This window comes from Pelophylax lessonae, assembly GCF_965119305.1.
Source record: "Pelophylax lessonae genome assembly, chromosome: 7".
In the NCBI taxonomy this organism is placed as follows: domain Eukaryota; kingdom Metazoa; phylum Chordata; class Amphibia; order Anura; family Ranidae; genus Pelophylax; species Pelophylax lessonae.
In genome coordinates, this window is record NC_138774.1 from 49,211,435 (window position 1) to 49,225,347 (window position 13,913).

General features: G+C 44.1%; 1 protein-coding gene across 1 annotated transcript in view; it reads right to left on the reverse strand.

The window, feature by feature from the left end:
• LOC309560282 (antigen-presenting glycoprotein CD1d-like) overlaps positions 1–13,913 on the reverse strand; it is a 73,962-nt gene that overhangs the window by 11,810 nt on the left and 48,239 nt on the right. Inside the window, exons 4-5 of the mRNA XM_082263882.1 lie at positions 3,478–3,744; positions 1,106–1,208 (exon numbers count right to left, since the gene is read on the reverse strand). Of these exons, the coding sequence (XP_082120008.1) occupies positions 1,106–1,208; positions 3,478–3,744 (370 nt within the window). The remainder of the gene's footprint in view (positions 1–1,105; positions 1,209–3,477; positions 3,745–13,913) is intronic.

The window sequence follows — 13,913 nt, forward strand, 5'->3', positions numbered from 1 at the left end:
TCCCAACTTTTTTGAGATGTGTTGATGCCATGAAATTTAAAATCAACTTATTTTTCCCTTAAAATGATACATTTTCTCAGTTTAAACATTTGATATGTCATCTATGTTGTATTCTGAATAAAATATTGAAATTTGAAACTTCCACATCATTGAATTCTGTTTTTATTCACAATTTGTACAGTGTCCCAACTTTTTTGGAATCGGGTTTGTACATAGATCACCCAGAGGGGGATGTTTTTTTCTCAACAAAAGTGGATTAACGCTTTAAAGTAGAACCATGGCCTTCCATTAAAAAATACAGACAGCAATAAAAACACCAAACAGGTGTTCTATCCCCTCTCCACTCTATCCAAAACTGAAAAAAAATACTTTAGGTATATTGCAACTGCATAACTTTTCACTGATGATCACTGTTGTGGAGCCTTTTTTTTTTGCAAGCAATGCCAACATTTGTGCATCATCTCCATTAAGGCTACTTTCACACTGCTCTGTTGCAGAAACAAGGTAAAAAGGTATATGCGTTTTTGCAGCGTTTCCACTGCGTTTTGCACCTGTGAAAAAAATGACATGTGACTCAAAAAACTCACCAAAAATGCAACCTTGGGTGCATTTTTATGCATTTTTGCTACATTTGTGATGTGATTTCCATTCATTTCAATAGAAGGTTTGTTTTTGATGCACTAAAAATGCAGCTTTCAGGACTCAGAATTCAACAGAATTGCAACTGTGTGAAGAGTTCCATAGAATTTAATGGTCATGCATTTTTCTTCTGCTTTTTTTCTTACAAAAAATGGAAGAAAAACTGATCAGTATAAAAGCAGCCTTACAAGCTAAAAGATAAAGAAGGAAATATAACAACTTAAACAATGACAAATATTCTTATTAAATGGTAAGAAAAAAAACGATCATGCACTACAGCATGAAAAATGTAATTTGCACATAAAATTTACATTTAGAAAAAAATAGTTTGAGTGGATAATTAAATTTAGGGGATGATCTTATGAAGTCATACTTCTAGTGTTTGTTTGGTAATGATTGTGGATTTCAAGGGATGCTTTTTTACTATAATACATTTACAGTATACCTCTTGATGATGATGTCTTACCTGCGCTTTGTATACAACTTAAAAAAGCACGCCAGTCCAACTACAAACACCATAGCAATTGTTATTCCTATAATCAGTCTGATCGGGGAGTGATCTTCCTTATCTGCAGAGGTGTTAAATTTAGATCAAAAAATTTTAAAATGAGATGCCAAGGTTAAATAAGAACTACTATATTTAAATAAGAAATATTACATAAAGTCCACTTAAAGTGGTTGTAAAACCTAACATATACCAAGTGAAGTGACTGGCCACAGGTGATACACAGAGATGAAACAAATTATCCTACATAAGTTGTACAAGGTTATCTAAAGTCTTCAATTCTCTACAGCCTTTCAAAGTGCTGAATATATGAAGCTTGTCAGAGCTTCAAAAAACAGGGGGCAGAGAGCTTAAATTACTCACTTAGGCTGAGTTCACACTGGTACGACCTAATTTCTGACTTGGGTAGTATATGTCGCATGATGTGTATAAATCAATGGTTCCCTACGAGAGCTGTGTTAATTGGTCAGACACAAGTCAGTCCAACTTTGAAAAAGGTTCCTGTACTACTTTGGTCTGACTTTGGTCCTACTTCAGCCCACTGAATATCATTAAAGTCGGATCAAAGTCAGATCATCATCATCTTAACTGATCGGACTTTGGCATGTGACTTGTGCTCTGAGAATCTTAAAGGGGAACCCCACGACAAAATGTAAAAAAAATGGAGAAGGGTCCCGCCCCCAATTCCATACCAGGTCCTTTGGGGTTGGTATGGCTCTTGAGGGTAAACACCACGCCATCATTTAAGAAAAAAACAGCTTAGGATCCCCCCCAAGACCATACCAGATCCTTCGGTCTGGTATGGATTTTAAGAGGAACCCCTACATTCATTTTTTTTTTTTGGCATGGAGTTTCCCCTTAAAATCCATACCAGACCGAAGGATCTGGTATGGTCTTGGGGGGGACCCTACGCTGTTTTTTTTAAAATGTTGGTGTGGGGTTTCCACTCAAGATCCATACCAGCCCCAAAGGGCCTGGTATTGTCGAGATCAAAATCGCATTATTGAAGCCGGAAATGAAGTCTCAGGGCAAAGTCGCATCCACATGCGTACGACTGTCATGTCGTACCAGTGTAAACCTGGCCTTAAACTGAAATTACGCTCAGCGAGGAGAGCTCTGAGAGTTGATTGGAGTGAAGGGATTCCCCCCCTTTACACAACACACTGGAACAGAGACTGGAGTCGTTAGAAACCAATGACAACAAGTGTGTGTTACCTGCCCTGCAGCACATTTCTCCTCCCAACTACCAACTCCTACCTGTCTCTGCTACTGAGATTTCCCCTACAGATGGGAGCACCATTCGCTGAAAGAGAGCAGTACCAAATCTAGAAGTGACAACCTAAAAAATGATTAAATCAAAAGGTTTTGTAGTTCCATTTGATGGTGCTTGGAGGAGTGGAGGCTGAGACCAGAGTTAAGCTGATGGTTCAAAGGTGTATTAAATCTGTGGTCTGGTGAGTGTTCGTTGCCCTAAGGGTTGAGCACAATCGGTGTGGTGAAGGTGCATGCCATTAAGCCCTGTGAGATTTGAAGCTGTCAGCTCTCCTATCTGTGCCTCCTCTGCTCCTTTACATCTACAAAAAACACTAGTTTGACTGAGCCTAAACCCTCCCGCTGTTTCGGAGCTGATAGATTATCAAGCTGTTAATTCAGTTTTATTTTGAATTTCACAGCCGCTGTACATGACAAAGTGCCTGCTCAAGAGGAACACACACAGGGCTTTCAGAGGCCTAATAAACTTTATGATGATTGTACTGAGTTATAGCAATCACAATAAGATAACAGTATGACACACTGGTCAATGTAGCCATTTCAGTACAACTTCTGTAGTGTAATTTCATGGTAAGATTACTGGAGGACGGTCTCTGCTGGAGGGGTGACGGTTCCTTGTATAACCACAGCTGAACTTGCTCACTGCAAGAGATACTGAGAAACCTCTTCAGTATCCCCTGAACTATCCCTACTACTCACCAGGAACCTTTCCCTGTGCTAAGCACTGTCCCTCCCTAACCATCAAATTCCTTTCCCTAACCTTTCGCTCGTTAATAGCGTGCCCAATTGACATGTGATCCTTTATTTAAAGGTTCCCTCATTAAGATGGTTGCAGGAATTTGACATAAAATCAGACACCTACCTTCCCAGAGTATACTAGAGGAGTCCATAAGAGGATTATTCCTTTTTTTTAGACTCTTCTCTCGTAGCATGGCACTGTGCCGTCTACAGGTAAGATGAATGCCTGCACCTGTCTACACCCATTTTTAGCCAATGTCATAATTTCTATAATCTTTTTTCTAACAAATTGTTTACATTCCAATACTTAATGGATTACTTACCCAGATGTACTATGAGTGGTTCTTTCAAACTATTGTGCTCCACTCGGCAGTAGACATTTTGCCATGCTAGCAAATTTGCAGTGATCATCACTGTTATCTGGTAAGTCCTGTCTTCATTGGGTAGAGTCACAGTTGATATCGCATCCTCCTTTGTGTCATCCTTCCACAAACTTACATTAATTGGTTTTGGATAGAAGCCAGTTACCATACAGATAACCTCTGTGTCAGAGTTATAAGGTTTCTTGGTAATGTAGAACTGTGGTTGGACTGAGATATATGGAGGAAAGTCAATAAAAACAACACTGGTAAAGGCACATGCAGTATGTGATCTATTGGGAATAGCAATTTTCATCTAACATAAAGTAGGAAGGACATGTACAGCCAAGAAATAGGGGCACATATTTGGTATGTATTATTTAATGTATTAATAACGTTTATTTATCTATAGCCACCTTTGGATAGAATGTAGAAATGTCAAAATGTTTTTTGTTAGGTTTTTGAGTGCTGTCTGCAATTCACCATCTTTATTTATTTTGGTGACCATTGTCACTGGGACAGATGGTGATGGAAAATCCAAAATTTTACAGTTGTCATCTATACAGGTGGTGGGTGGAGATGGATGTCTATCAAGTCAACTGTCTAAGAGGGAATTTCCATTCAGTTTGTTGAAATTTCCACTCATTTCCGGTTGTATCTCCAAGGGAACAATTTAAGGGAAATCTTGGATACAGAGGGCAAAGGCAAAACCTACTACTATAAACTACGGAAGATGCCTGATTGGATGGCGAAATGCGTCTAGCGATTGGCTGAGCGTACCAGACCTAGAACAACGTCATTTCCGGCCGGTGGAGCGCATGCTGTGAGAGCAGGGAACCACCGTGCCACACTCTGTCTGTAGGATCTATACTCATTGTAAGTAGGTTTCTTTTTTAATAATAAAATTACTTTTTGAACATACTTCACCATGGATGGCATTATATCTTTATGAGGGCACTTTGGATCTAAGAATGGCCATCTATAAGGATCTCTCCAAGTGACTGGATAATCAATGCTGTGTTCCAAGGAGTGACAGCACACAAAGGATATATACTCTATGCCAGCTAATTAGCGTCTTGTGGTAAGTAGGGAACCACAGGGGGAGCACCTGGCACTTTAATCTTAGCAAGCGGAGCACATACATATGCACGTACACAAAAGGAGTGTATTGTTTGGTATAATTAGTGTTGAGCGAACACGGACTGTATTATTCGTGTTCGTACCGAATAATTGGATTTTTTGTACCCGAACACGGACACGGACACTTTACTGTATGTTCGGGTAAAAATCCGTGTTCGGTCGTTTTATTTCCGGGTTTTGCATGCTTTGGCGCTCTTTTCATGGCAGGCTTTCAACAGCCAATCAACAATCGTTTAACTGGTGTGCCTTAAGCCATCCCAGCCATGCCTGCAAATGTCTCAGTAGCTGTGATTGGCCGTCTGAAGCATGTGACCAAGTCTTTATAAGTTCCAGGCAGCCGCAGCGTCTTCATTCTGCTGCTTAGATCAGGGACAGAGCACACATCAACGTGCTGGCTGCTGATTAGGGAAAGACAGGCAGGAAAAAACCATTTGTGTCCGGATAGAATTGAGGGACAGGTCGGAGTGTTTAGGCAGGGCGAGTTGTAGGCATTTTAGGGATAGAGTCTGCTGAATTATAGGGTCAGTGTCTTCTACAAAGTACAATCGATATTGCTGTGTTGGGGGTGGGGTGACTCTGCACTCAATCCTGATCTACGATCTCTTCTCAATCCTGTTAGGGAGAGGCTGCTGCTGCTGAATTTTAGGGAAACTGTGTTCTACAAACTACAATCGATATTGCTGTGTGGTGTGGGATAGGAGATAGGCAGGTGTCAGTGATCCACATCCATTTTTCTGTGTGTGAGCTGCAGTGAACACAATCTTTTTGGGCTGCAGTGAACACAATCTTTTTGGGGTGCAGTGAACAACGTCCTTTTTGGGGTGCAGTGAACAAAATCTTTTTGGGGTGCAGTGAACAAAATCCTTTTTGGGGTGCAGTGAACAACATCCTTTTTGGGGTGCAGTGAACACAATCTTTGTGGGGTGCAGTGAACACAATCTTTTTGGGGTGCAGTGAACAACATCCTTTTTGGGGTGCAGTGAACACAATCTTTGTGGGGTGCAGTGAACACAATCTTTTTGGGGTGCAGTGAACAAAATCCTTTTTGGGGTGCAGTGAACACAATCTTTGTGGGGTGCAGTGAACACAATCTTTTTGGGGTGGAGTGAACAAAATCCTTTTTGGGGTGCAGTGAACAACATCCTTTTTGGGGTGTAGTGAACAAAATCCTTTTTGGGGTGCAGTGAACACAATCTTTTTGGGGTGCAGTGAACAAAATCCTTTGTGGGGTGCAGTGAACACAATCTTTGTGGGGTGCAGTGAACACACTCTTTTTGGGGTGCAGTGAACAAAATCCTTTTTGGGGTGCAGTGAACAACATCCTTTTTGGGGTGCAGTGAACAAAATCATTTTTGGGGTGCAGTGAACACAATCTTTTTGGGGTGCAGTGAACAAAATCCTTTGTGGGGTGCAGTGAACACAATCTTTGTGGGGTACAGTGAACACAATCTTTGTGGGGTGCAGTGAACACAATCTTTGGGGGGTACAGTGAACACAATCTTTTTGGGGTGCAGTGAACAAAATCCTTTGTGGGGTGCAGTGAACACAATCTTTGGGGGGTACAGTGAACACAATCTTTTTGGGGTGCAGTGAACAAAATCATTTGTGGGGTGCAGTGAACACAATCTTTGTGGGGTGCAGTGAACACAATCTTTTTGGGGTGCAGTGAACAACATCCTTTTTGGGGTGCAGTGAACACAATCTTTTTGGGGTGCAGTGAACAAAATCCTTTGTGGGGTGCAGTGAACACAATCTTTGTGGGGTACAGTGAACAGAATCTTTGTGGGGTGCAGTGAACACAATCTTTGGGGGTACAGTGAACACAATCTTTTTGGGGTGCAGTGAACAAAATCCTTTGTGGGGTGCAGTGAACACAATCTTTGGGGGGTGCAGTGAACAAAATCCTTTGTGGGGTGCAGTGAACAAAATCTTTGTGGGGTGCAGTGAACACAATCTTTTTGGGGTGCAGTGAACAAAATCCTTTTTGGGGTGCAGTGAACAACATCCTTTTTGGGGTGCAGTGAACACAATCTTTTTGGGGTGCAGTGAACAACATCCTTTGTGGGGTGCAGTGAACACAATCTTTGTGGGGTACAGGGAACAGAATCTTTGTGGGGTGCAGTGAACACAATCTTTGGGGGGTACAGTGAACACAATCTTTTTGGGGTGCAGTGAACAAAATCCTTTTAGGGTGCAGTGAACACAATCTTTGTGGGGTGCAGTGAACAAAATCCTTTTTGAGGTGCAGTGAACACAATCTTTGTGGGGTGCAGTGAACACAATCTTTGTGGGGTACAGTGAACACAATCTCATACTTCTGAAGATTTGAGGGTGCTGCCTGTTCCATACTCCTCCTCCTACTGCTCAACCATCCTTTTAGGGGTACAAACAATAGTAATTGGGGCCTAGTGTGGTGGTGTACGTGTGAGATACATACACTTTCTTTTTGATCATATTTTCTATTCCGCTATTCAATTAAAACCTTTGGGGATCAATTAAATTGCGTGATAGTCTGTGTGGGTACGTGTGAGATCCACCTTTCCAAGTTTTTGGGGTTCATCTCATACTTCTGAAGATTTGAGGGTGCTGCCTGTTCCATACTCCTCCTCCTACTGCTCAACCATCCTTTTAGGGGTACAAACAATAGTAATTGGGGCCTAGTGTGGTGGTGTACGTGTGAGATACATACACTTTCTTTTTGATCATATTTTCTATTCCGCTATTCAATTAAAACCTTTGGGGATCAATTAAATTGCGTGATAGTCTGTGTCGGTACGTGTGAGATCCACCTTTCCAAGTTTTTGGGGTTCATCTCATACTTCTGAAGATTTGAGGGTGCTGCCTGTTCCATACTCCTCCTCCTACTGCTCAACCATCCTTTTAGGGGTAAAAACAATAGTAATTGGGGCCTAGTGTGGTGGTGTACGTGTGAGATACATACACTTTCTTTTTGATCATATTTTCTATTCCGCTATTCAATTAAAACCTTTGGGGATCAATTAAATTGCGTGATAGTCTGTGTCGGTACGTGTGAGATCCACCTTTCCAAGTTTTTGGGGTTCATCTCATACTTCTGAAGATTTGAGGGTGCTGCCTGTTCCATACTCCTCCTCCTACTGCTCAACCATCCTTTTAGGGGTACAAACAATAGTAATTGGGGCCTAGTGTGGTGGTGTACGTGTGAGATACATACACTTTCTTTTTGATCATATTTTCTATTCCGCTATTCAATTAAAACCTTTGGGGATCAATTAAATTGCGTGATAGTCTGTGTCGGTACGTGTGAGATCCACCTTTCCAAGTTTTTGGGGTTCATCTCATACTTCTGAAGATTTGAGGGTGCTGCCTGTTCCATACTCCTCCTCCTACTGCTCAACCATCCTTTTAGGGGTACAAACAATAGTAATTGGGGCCTAGTGTGGTGGTGTACGTGTTAGATACATACACTTTCTTTTTGATCATATTTTCTATTCCGCTATTCAATTAAATCCTTTGGGGATCAATTAAATTGCGTGATAGTCTGTGTCGGTACGTGTGAGATCCACCTTTCCAAGTTTTTGGGGTTCATCTCATACTTCTGAAGATTTGAGGGTGCTGCCTGTTCCATACTCCTCCTCCTACTGCTCAACCATCCTTTTAGGGGTACAAACAATAGTAATTGGGGCCTAGTGTGGTGGTGTACGTGTGAGATACATACACTTTCTTTTTGATCATATTTTCTATTCCGCTATTCAATTAAAACCTTTGGGGATCAATTAAATTGCATGATAGTCTGTGTCGGTACGTGTGAGATCCACCTTTCCAAGTTTTTGGGGTTCATCTCATACTTCTGAAGATTTGAGGGTGCTGCCTTTTCCATACTCCTCCTCCTACTCCTCAACCATCCTTTTAGGGGTACAAACAATAGTAATTGGGGCCTAGTGTGGTGGTGTACGTGTGAGATACATACACTTTCTTTTTGATCATATTTTCTATTCCGCTATTCAATTAAAACCTTTGGGGATCAATTAAATTGCGTGATAGTCTGTGTCGGTACGTGTGAGAACCACCTTTCCAAGTTTTTGGGGTTCATCTCATACTTCTGAAGATTTGAGGGTGCTGCCTGTTCCATACTCCTCCTCCTACTGCTCAACCATCCTTTTAGGGGTACAAACAATAGTAATTGGGGCCTAGTGTGGTGGTGTACGTGTGAGATACATACACTTTCTTTTTGATCATATTTTCTATTCCGCTATTCAATTAAAAACTTTGGGGATCAATTAAATTGCGTGATAGTCTGTGTCGGTACGTGTGAGATCCACCTTTCCAAGTTTTTGGGGTTCATCTCATACTTCTGAAGATTTGAGGGTGCTGCCTGTTCCATACTCCTCCTCCTACTGCTCAACCATCCTTTTAGGGGTACAAACAATAGTAATTGGGGCCTAGTGTGGTGGTGTACGTGTGAGATACATACACTTTCTTTTTGATCATATTTTCTATTCCGCTATTCAATTAAAACCTTTGGGGATCAATTAAATTGCGTGATCGTCTGTGTCGGTACGTGTGAGATCCACCTTTCCAAGTTTTTGGGGTTCATCTCATACTTCTGAAGATTTGAGGGTGCTGCCTGTTCCATACTCCTCCTCCTACTCCTCAACCATCCTTTTAGGGGTACAAACAATAGTAATTGGGGCCTAGTGTGGTGGTGTACGTGTGAGATGCATACACTTTCTTTTTGATCATATTTTCTATTCCGCTATTCAATTAAAACCTTTGGGGATCAATTAAATTGCGTGATAGTCTGTGTCGGTACGTGTGAGATTCACCTTTCCAAGTTTTTGGGGTTAATCTCATACTTCTGAAGATTTGAGGGTGCTGCCTGTTCCATACTCCTCCTCCTACTGCTCAACCATCCTTTTAGGGGTACAAACAATAGTAATTGGGGCCTAGTGTGGTGGTGTACGTGTGAGATACATACACTTTCTTTTTGATCATATTTTCTATTCCGCTATTCAATTAAAACCTTTGGGGATCAATTAAATTGCGTGATAGTCTGTGTCGGTACGTGTGAGATCCACCTTTCCAAGTTTTTGGGGTTCATCTCATACTTCTGAAGATTTGAGGGTGCTGCCTGTTCCATACTCCTCCTCCTACTGCTCAACCATCCTTTTAGGGGTACAAACAATAGTAATTGGGGCCTAGTGTGGTGGTGTACGTGTGAGATACATACACTTTCTTTTTGATCATATTTTCTATTCCGCTATTCAATTAAATCCTTTGGGGATCAAATAAATTGCGTGATAGTCTGTGTCGGTACGTGTGAGATCCACCTTTCCAAGTTTTTGGGGTTCATCTCATACTTCTGAAGATTTGAGGGTGCTGCCTGTTCCATACTCCTCCTCCTACTGCTCAACCATCCTTTTAGGGGTACAAACAATAGTAATTGGGGCCTAGTGTGGTGGTGTACGTGTGAGATACATACACTTTCTTTTTGATCATATTTTCTATTCCGTTATTCAATTAAAACCTTTGGGGATCAATTAAATTGCGTGATAGTCTGTGTCGGTACGTGTGAGATCCACCTTTCCAAGTTTTTGGGGTTCATCTCATACTTCTGAAGATTTGAGGGTGCTGCCTGTTCCATACTCCTCCTCCAACTCCTCAACCATCCTTTTAGGGGTACAAACAATAGTAATTGGGGCCTAGTGTGGTGGTGTACGTGTGAGATACATACACTTTCTTTTTGATCATATTTTCTATTCCGCTATTCAATTAAAACCTTTGGGGATCAATTAAATTGCGTGATAGTCTGTGTAGGTATGTGTGAGAACCACCTTTCCAAGTTTTTGGGGTTCATCTCATACTTCTGAAGATTTGAGGGTGCTGCCTGTTCCATACTCCTCCTCCTACTGCTCAACCATCCTTTTAGGGGTACAAACAATAGTAATTGGGGCCTAGTGTGGTGGTGTACGTGTGAGATACATACACTTTCTTTTTGATCATATTTTCTATTCCGCTATTCAATTAAAACCTTTGGGGATCAATTAAATTGCGTGATAGTCTGTGTCGGTACTTGTGAGATCCACCTTTCCAAGTTTTTGGGGTTCATCTCATACTTCTGAAGATTTGAGGGTGCTGCCTGTTCCATACTCCTCCTCCTACTGCTCAACCATCCTTTTAGGGGTACAAACAATAGAAATTGGGGCCTAGTGTGGTGGTGTACGTGCGAGATACATACACTTTTTTTGATTATATTTCCTATTCCGCTATTCAATAAAAACCTTTGAGGATCAATTGAATTGCGGGATAGTCTGTGTCGGTACGTGTGAGATCCACCTTTCCAAGTTTTTGAGGTTCATCTCATACTTCTGAAGATTTGAGGGTGCTGTCTGTTCCATACTCCTCCTACTCCTCATCCATCCTTTTAGGGGTAGAAACAATAGTAATTGGGGCCTAGTGTGGTTTTGTACGTGCGAGATACATACACATTTTTGGATCATATTTCCTATTCCGCTATTCAATAAAAACCTTTCTAGGGCAAGATCTTAAATTACAGAAATATGAGGAGACCATCAAATAAGGGCCGTGGCCTGGGTCGTGGTGCTGCTGGTAGAGCTCCTGTTGCAAGGAGAGGACGTGGTCGATCTGTGCCAGCTACACGCACAAGTGAAACACCTTCCTCAAGTGTGAGTAGGCGACAGAACCTGCATCAGTATTTGGTAGGGCATCATACACCCCTAGAAGTGATGAGGCCAGAACAAGTGGAGGCGATAGTAGATTGGTTTGCTGCTGACAGTGCCTCCAGTTCCTTCACATTGTCTCCCACCCAGTCTACTGCAGAAAGGTCAGAGTTGGCACCTGCAGCCGATGTCCAACCGTCTTTCACCTCACCCCCTTGAAAATCAGGCAAGCAGTCTGAGCCCCAAGCCATACAGCAGTCTCTTCTTCTTTTTGATGACTCTGTCAGCAGGGTTTCCCAGGGCCATCCACCTACCCCTGCCCCAGAAGTGGAAGAGATTAAGTGCAGCGATGCCCAACCACTTATTTCTCAAGATGAGTACATGCAAGGATCATCGCAGCACGTCTCCGATGATGACGAAACGCAGGTGCCAACTGCTGCGGCGTTCAGCATTGTGGAGACCGACAAGGAGGGCAGGGGTGAAGACTGGGTGGAAGATGATGTGGATGACGATGAGGTCCTCGACCCCACATGGAATGAACGTCATGCAGGTGACCTGAGTAGTTTGGAGGAAGAGGCGGTGGTCGCACAGAGCCACCAGCACAGCAGAAGAGGGAGCAGGGTGCAGAAGCGGAGCGGCCGTGCCCTAGACACTACGCCCGCTACTGCCCAACGCAGCAAGGGAACGAGCGCACCAAAGTCAGCTCAAAGGAGTTCTCTAGCGTGGAAGTTCTTTAGAAAATGTGCTGATGACAGGACACGAGTGGTTTGCACCCTGTGCAATCAGAGCTTGAAGCGAGGCATAAACCTTCTCAACCTGAGCACAACCTGCATGATCAGGCATCTAAGTGCAAAGCACGAGCTGCGGTGGAGTACACACCTTCAAAACAAAGAAACGTCTCTGGCTCATCCTGCTTCCTCTTCTGCTGCAGTCTCGGCCGCTCCAGCCACATCTGTAGTGATACCGGCACCTGCCACCCCGCAAACAGACGATCTGTCAGCAACACCACCACCTGGGTCACCAACAACCATCTCCACAATGTCCCGTGGAAGCGTTCAGCTTTCCATCTCCCAAACACTTGAGAGGAAGAGGAAGTACCCCCCTACCCACCCGCGATCCCTGGCCCTGAATGCCAGCATTTCAAAATTCTTGGCCTTTGAAATGCTGTCATTCCGTCTGGTGGAGACGCACAGTTTTAAAAACCTTATGTCGGTGGCTGTCCCACAGTACGTCGTGCCCAGCCGCCACTACTTTTCCAGGCAAGCCATCCCTTCCCTGCACAACCAAGTGGGGGAAAAAATCAGGTGTGCACTGCGCAACGCCATCTGTGCCAAGGTCCACCTAACTACCGATACATGGACCAGTAAGCACGGTCAGGGGCGTTATATCTCCCTAACGGCACACTGGGTAAATGCAGTGGCGGATGGGCCTGAGGCGGATAGCAATTTGGCGCATGTCCTTCCACCACCGAGGATTGCAGGGCGCTTCAGTTTGCCTCCTGTTCCTAACTCCTCCTACTCCGCTTCCTCATCCTCTACCGCCTACTCATCCGGACAGCGTAACACCTTCACCACCAACTTCAGCACGGCCAGGGCTAAACGACAGCAGGCAGTTTTACAACTTGCCTGTTTGGGGGACAAACCACACACCGCGCAGGAGTTGTGGAGGAGCATGGAACAGCAGACAAATGAGTGGTTGCTGCCAGCGAGCCTCAAGCCCGGCCTGGTGGTGTGCGATAACGGGCGAAATCTCATAGCAGCTCTGGGCCTAGCCGGTTTGACGCACATCCCTTGCCTGGCGCATGTGCTGAATTTGGTGGTGCAGAGGTTCCTTAAAAACTACCCCGATATGTCAGAGCTGCTGCAGAAAGTGCGGGCCGTTTGTGCGCACTTTCGGCGTTCTCACCCTGCTGCTGCTCGCCTGGCAGCGCTGCAGCGTAACTTCGGCCTTCCCGCTCACCGCCTCATATGTGACGTGCCCCCAAGGTGGAACTCCACCTTGCACATGCTGGAAAGACTGTGCGAGCAGCAGCAGGCCATAGTGGAGTTTCAGCTGCAGCACGCACGCGTGAGTCGCTCTGCGGAACAGCACCACTTCACCACCAATAACTGGGCCTCCATGCGAGACCTGTGTGCCTTGTTGCGCTGTTTTGAGTACTCCACCAACATGGCCAGTGGCAATGACGCCGTTCTCAGCTTAACTATCCCACTTCTATGCCTCCTTGAAAAAACAATTCGGGCGATGATGGAAGAGGATGTGGCACAGGATGAGGAGGAGGAGGAGGATGAAGAGGTAACATTTCCAAGGCTTTCAGGGCAGTCATTCGCAAGGGGCTCCGAGGGTGGGTTCCTGCACACACAAACGCCAGGGACACAATTGTCCAGCAGGGGCACAGTTCTGGAGGATGAGGAGGATGAGGAGGAGGAGGAGCTGGAGGAGGAGATGGAACCATGTTCACAGCAGGGTGGCACCCAGGCCAGCTCATGGCCATCACTGGTGCGTGGCTGGGGGGATACAGAGGACACGGACGATACACCTCCCACAGAGGACAACCTTTCGTTGCCTCTGGGCAGCCTGGCACACATGAGCGATTACATGCTG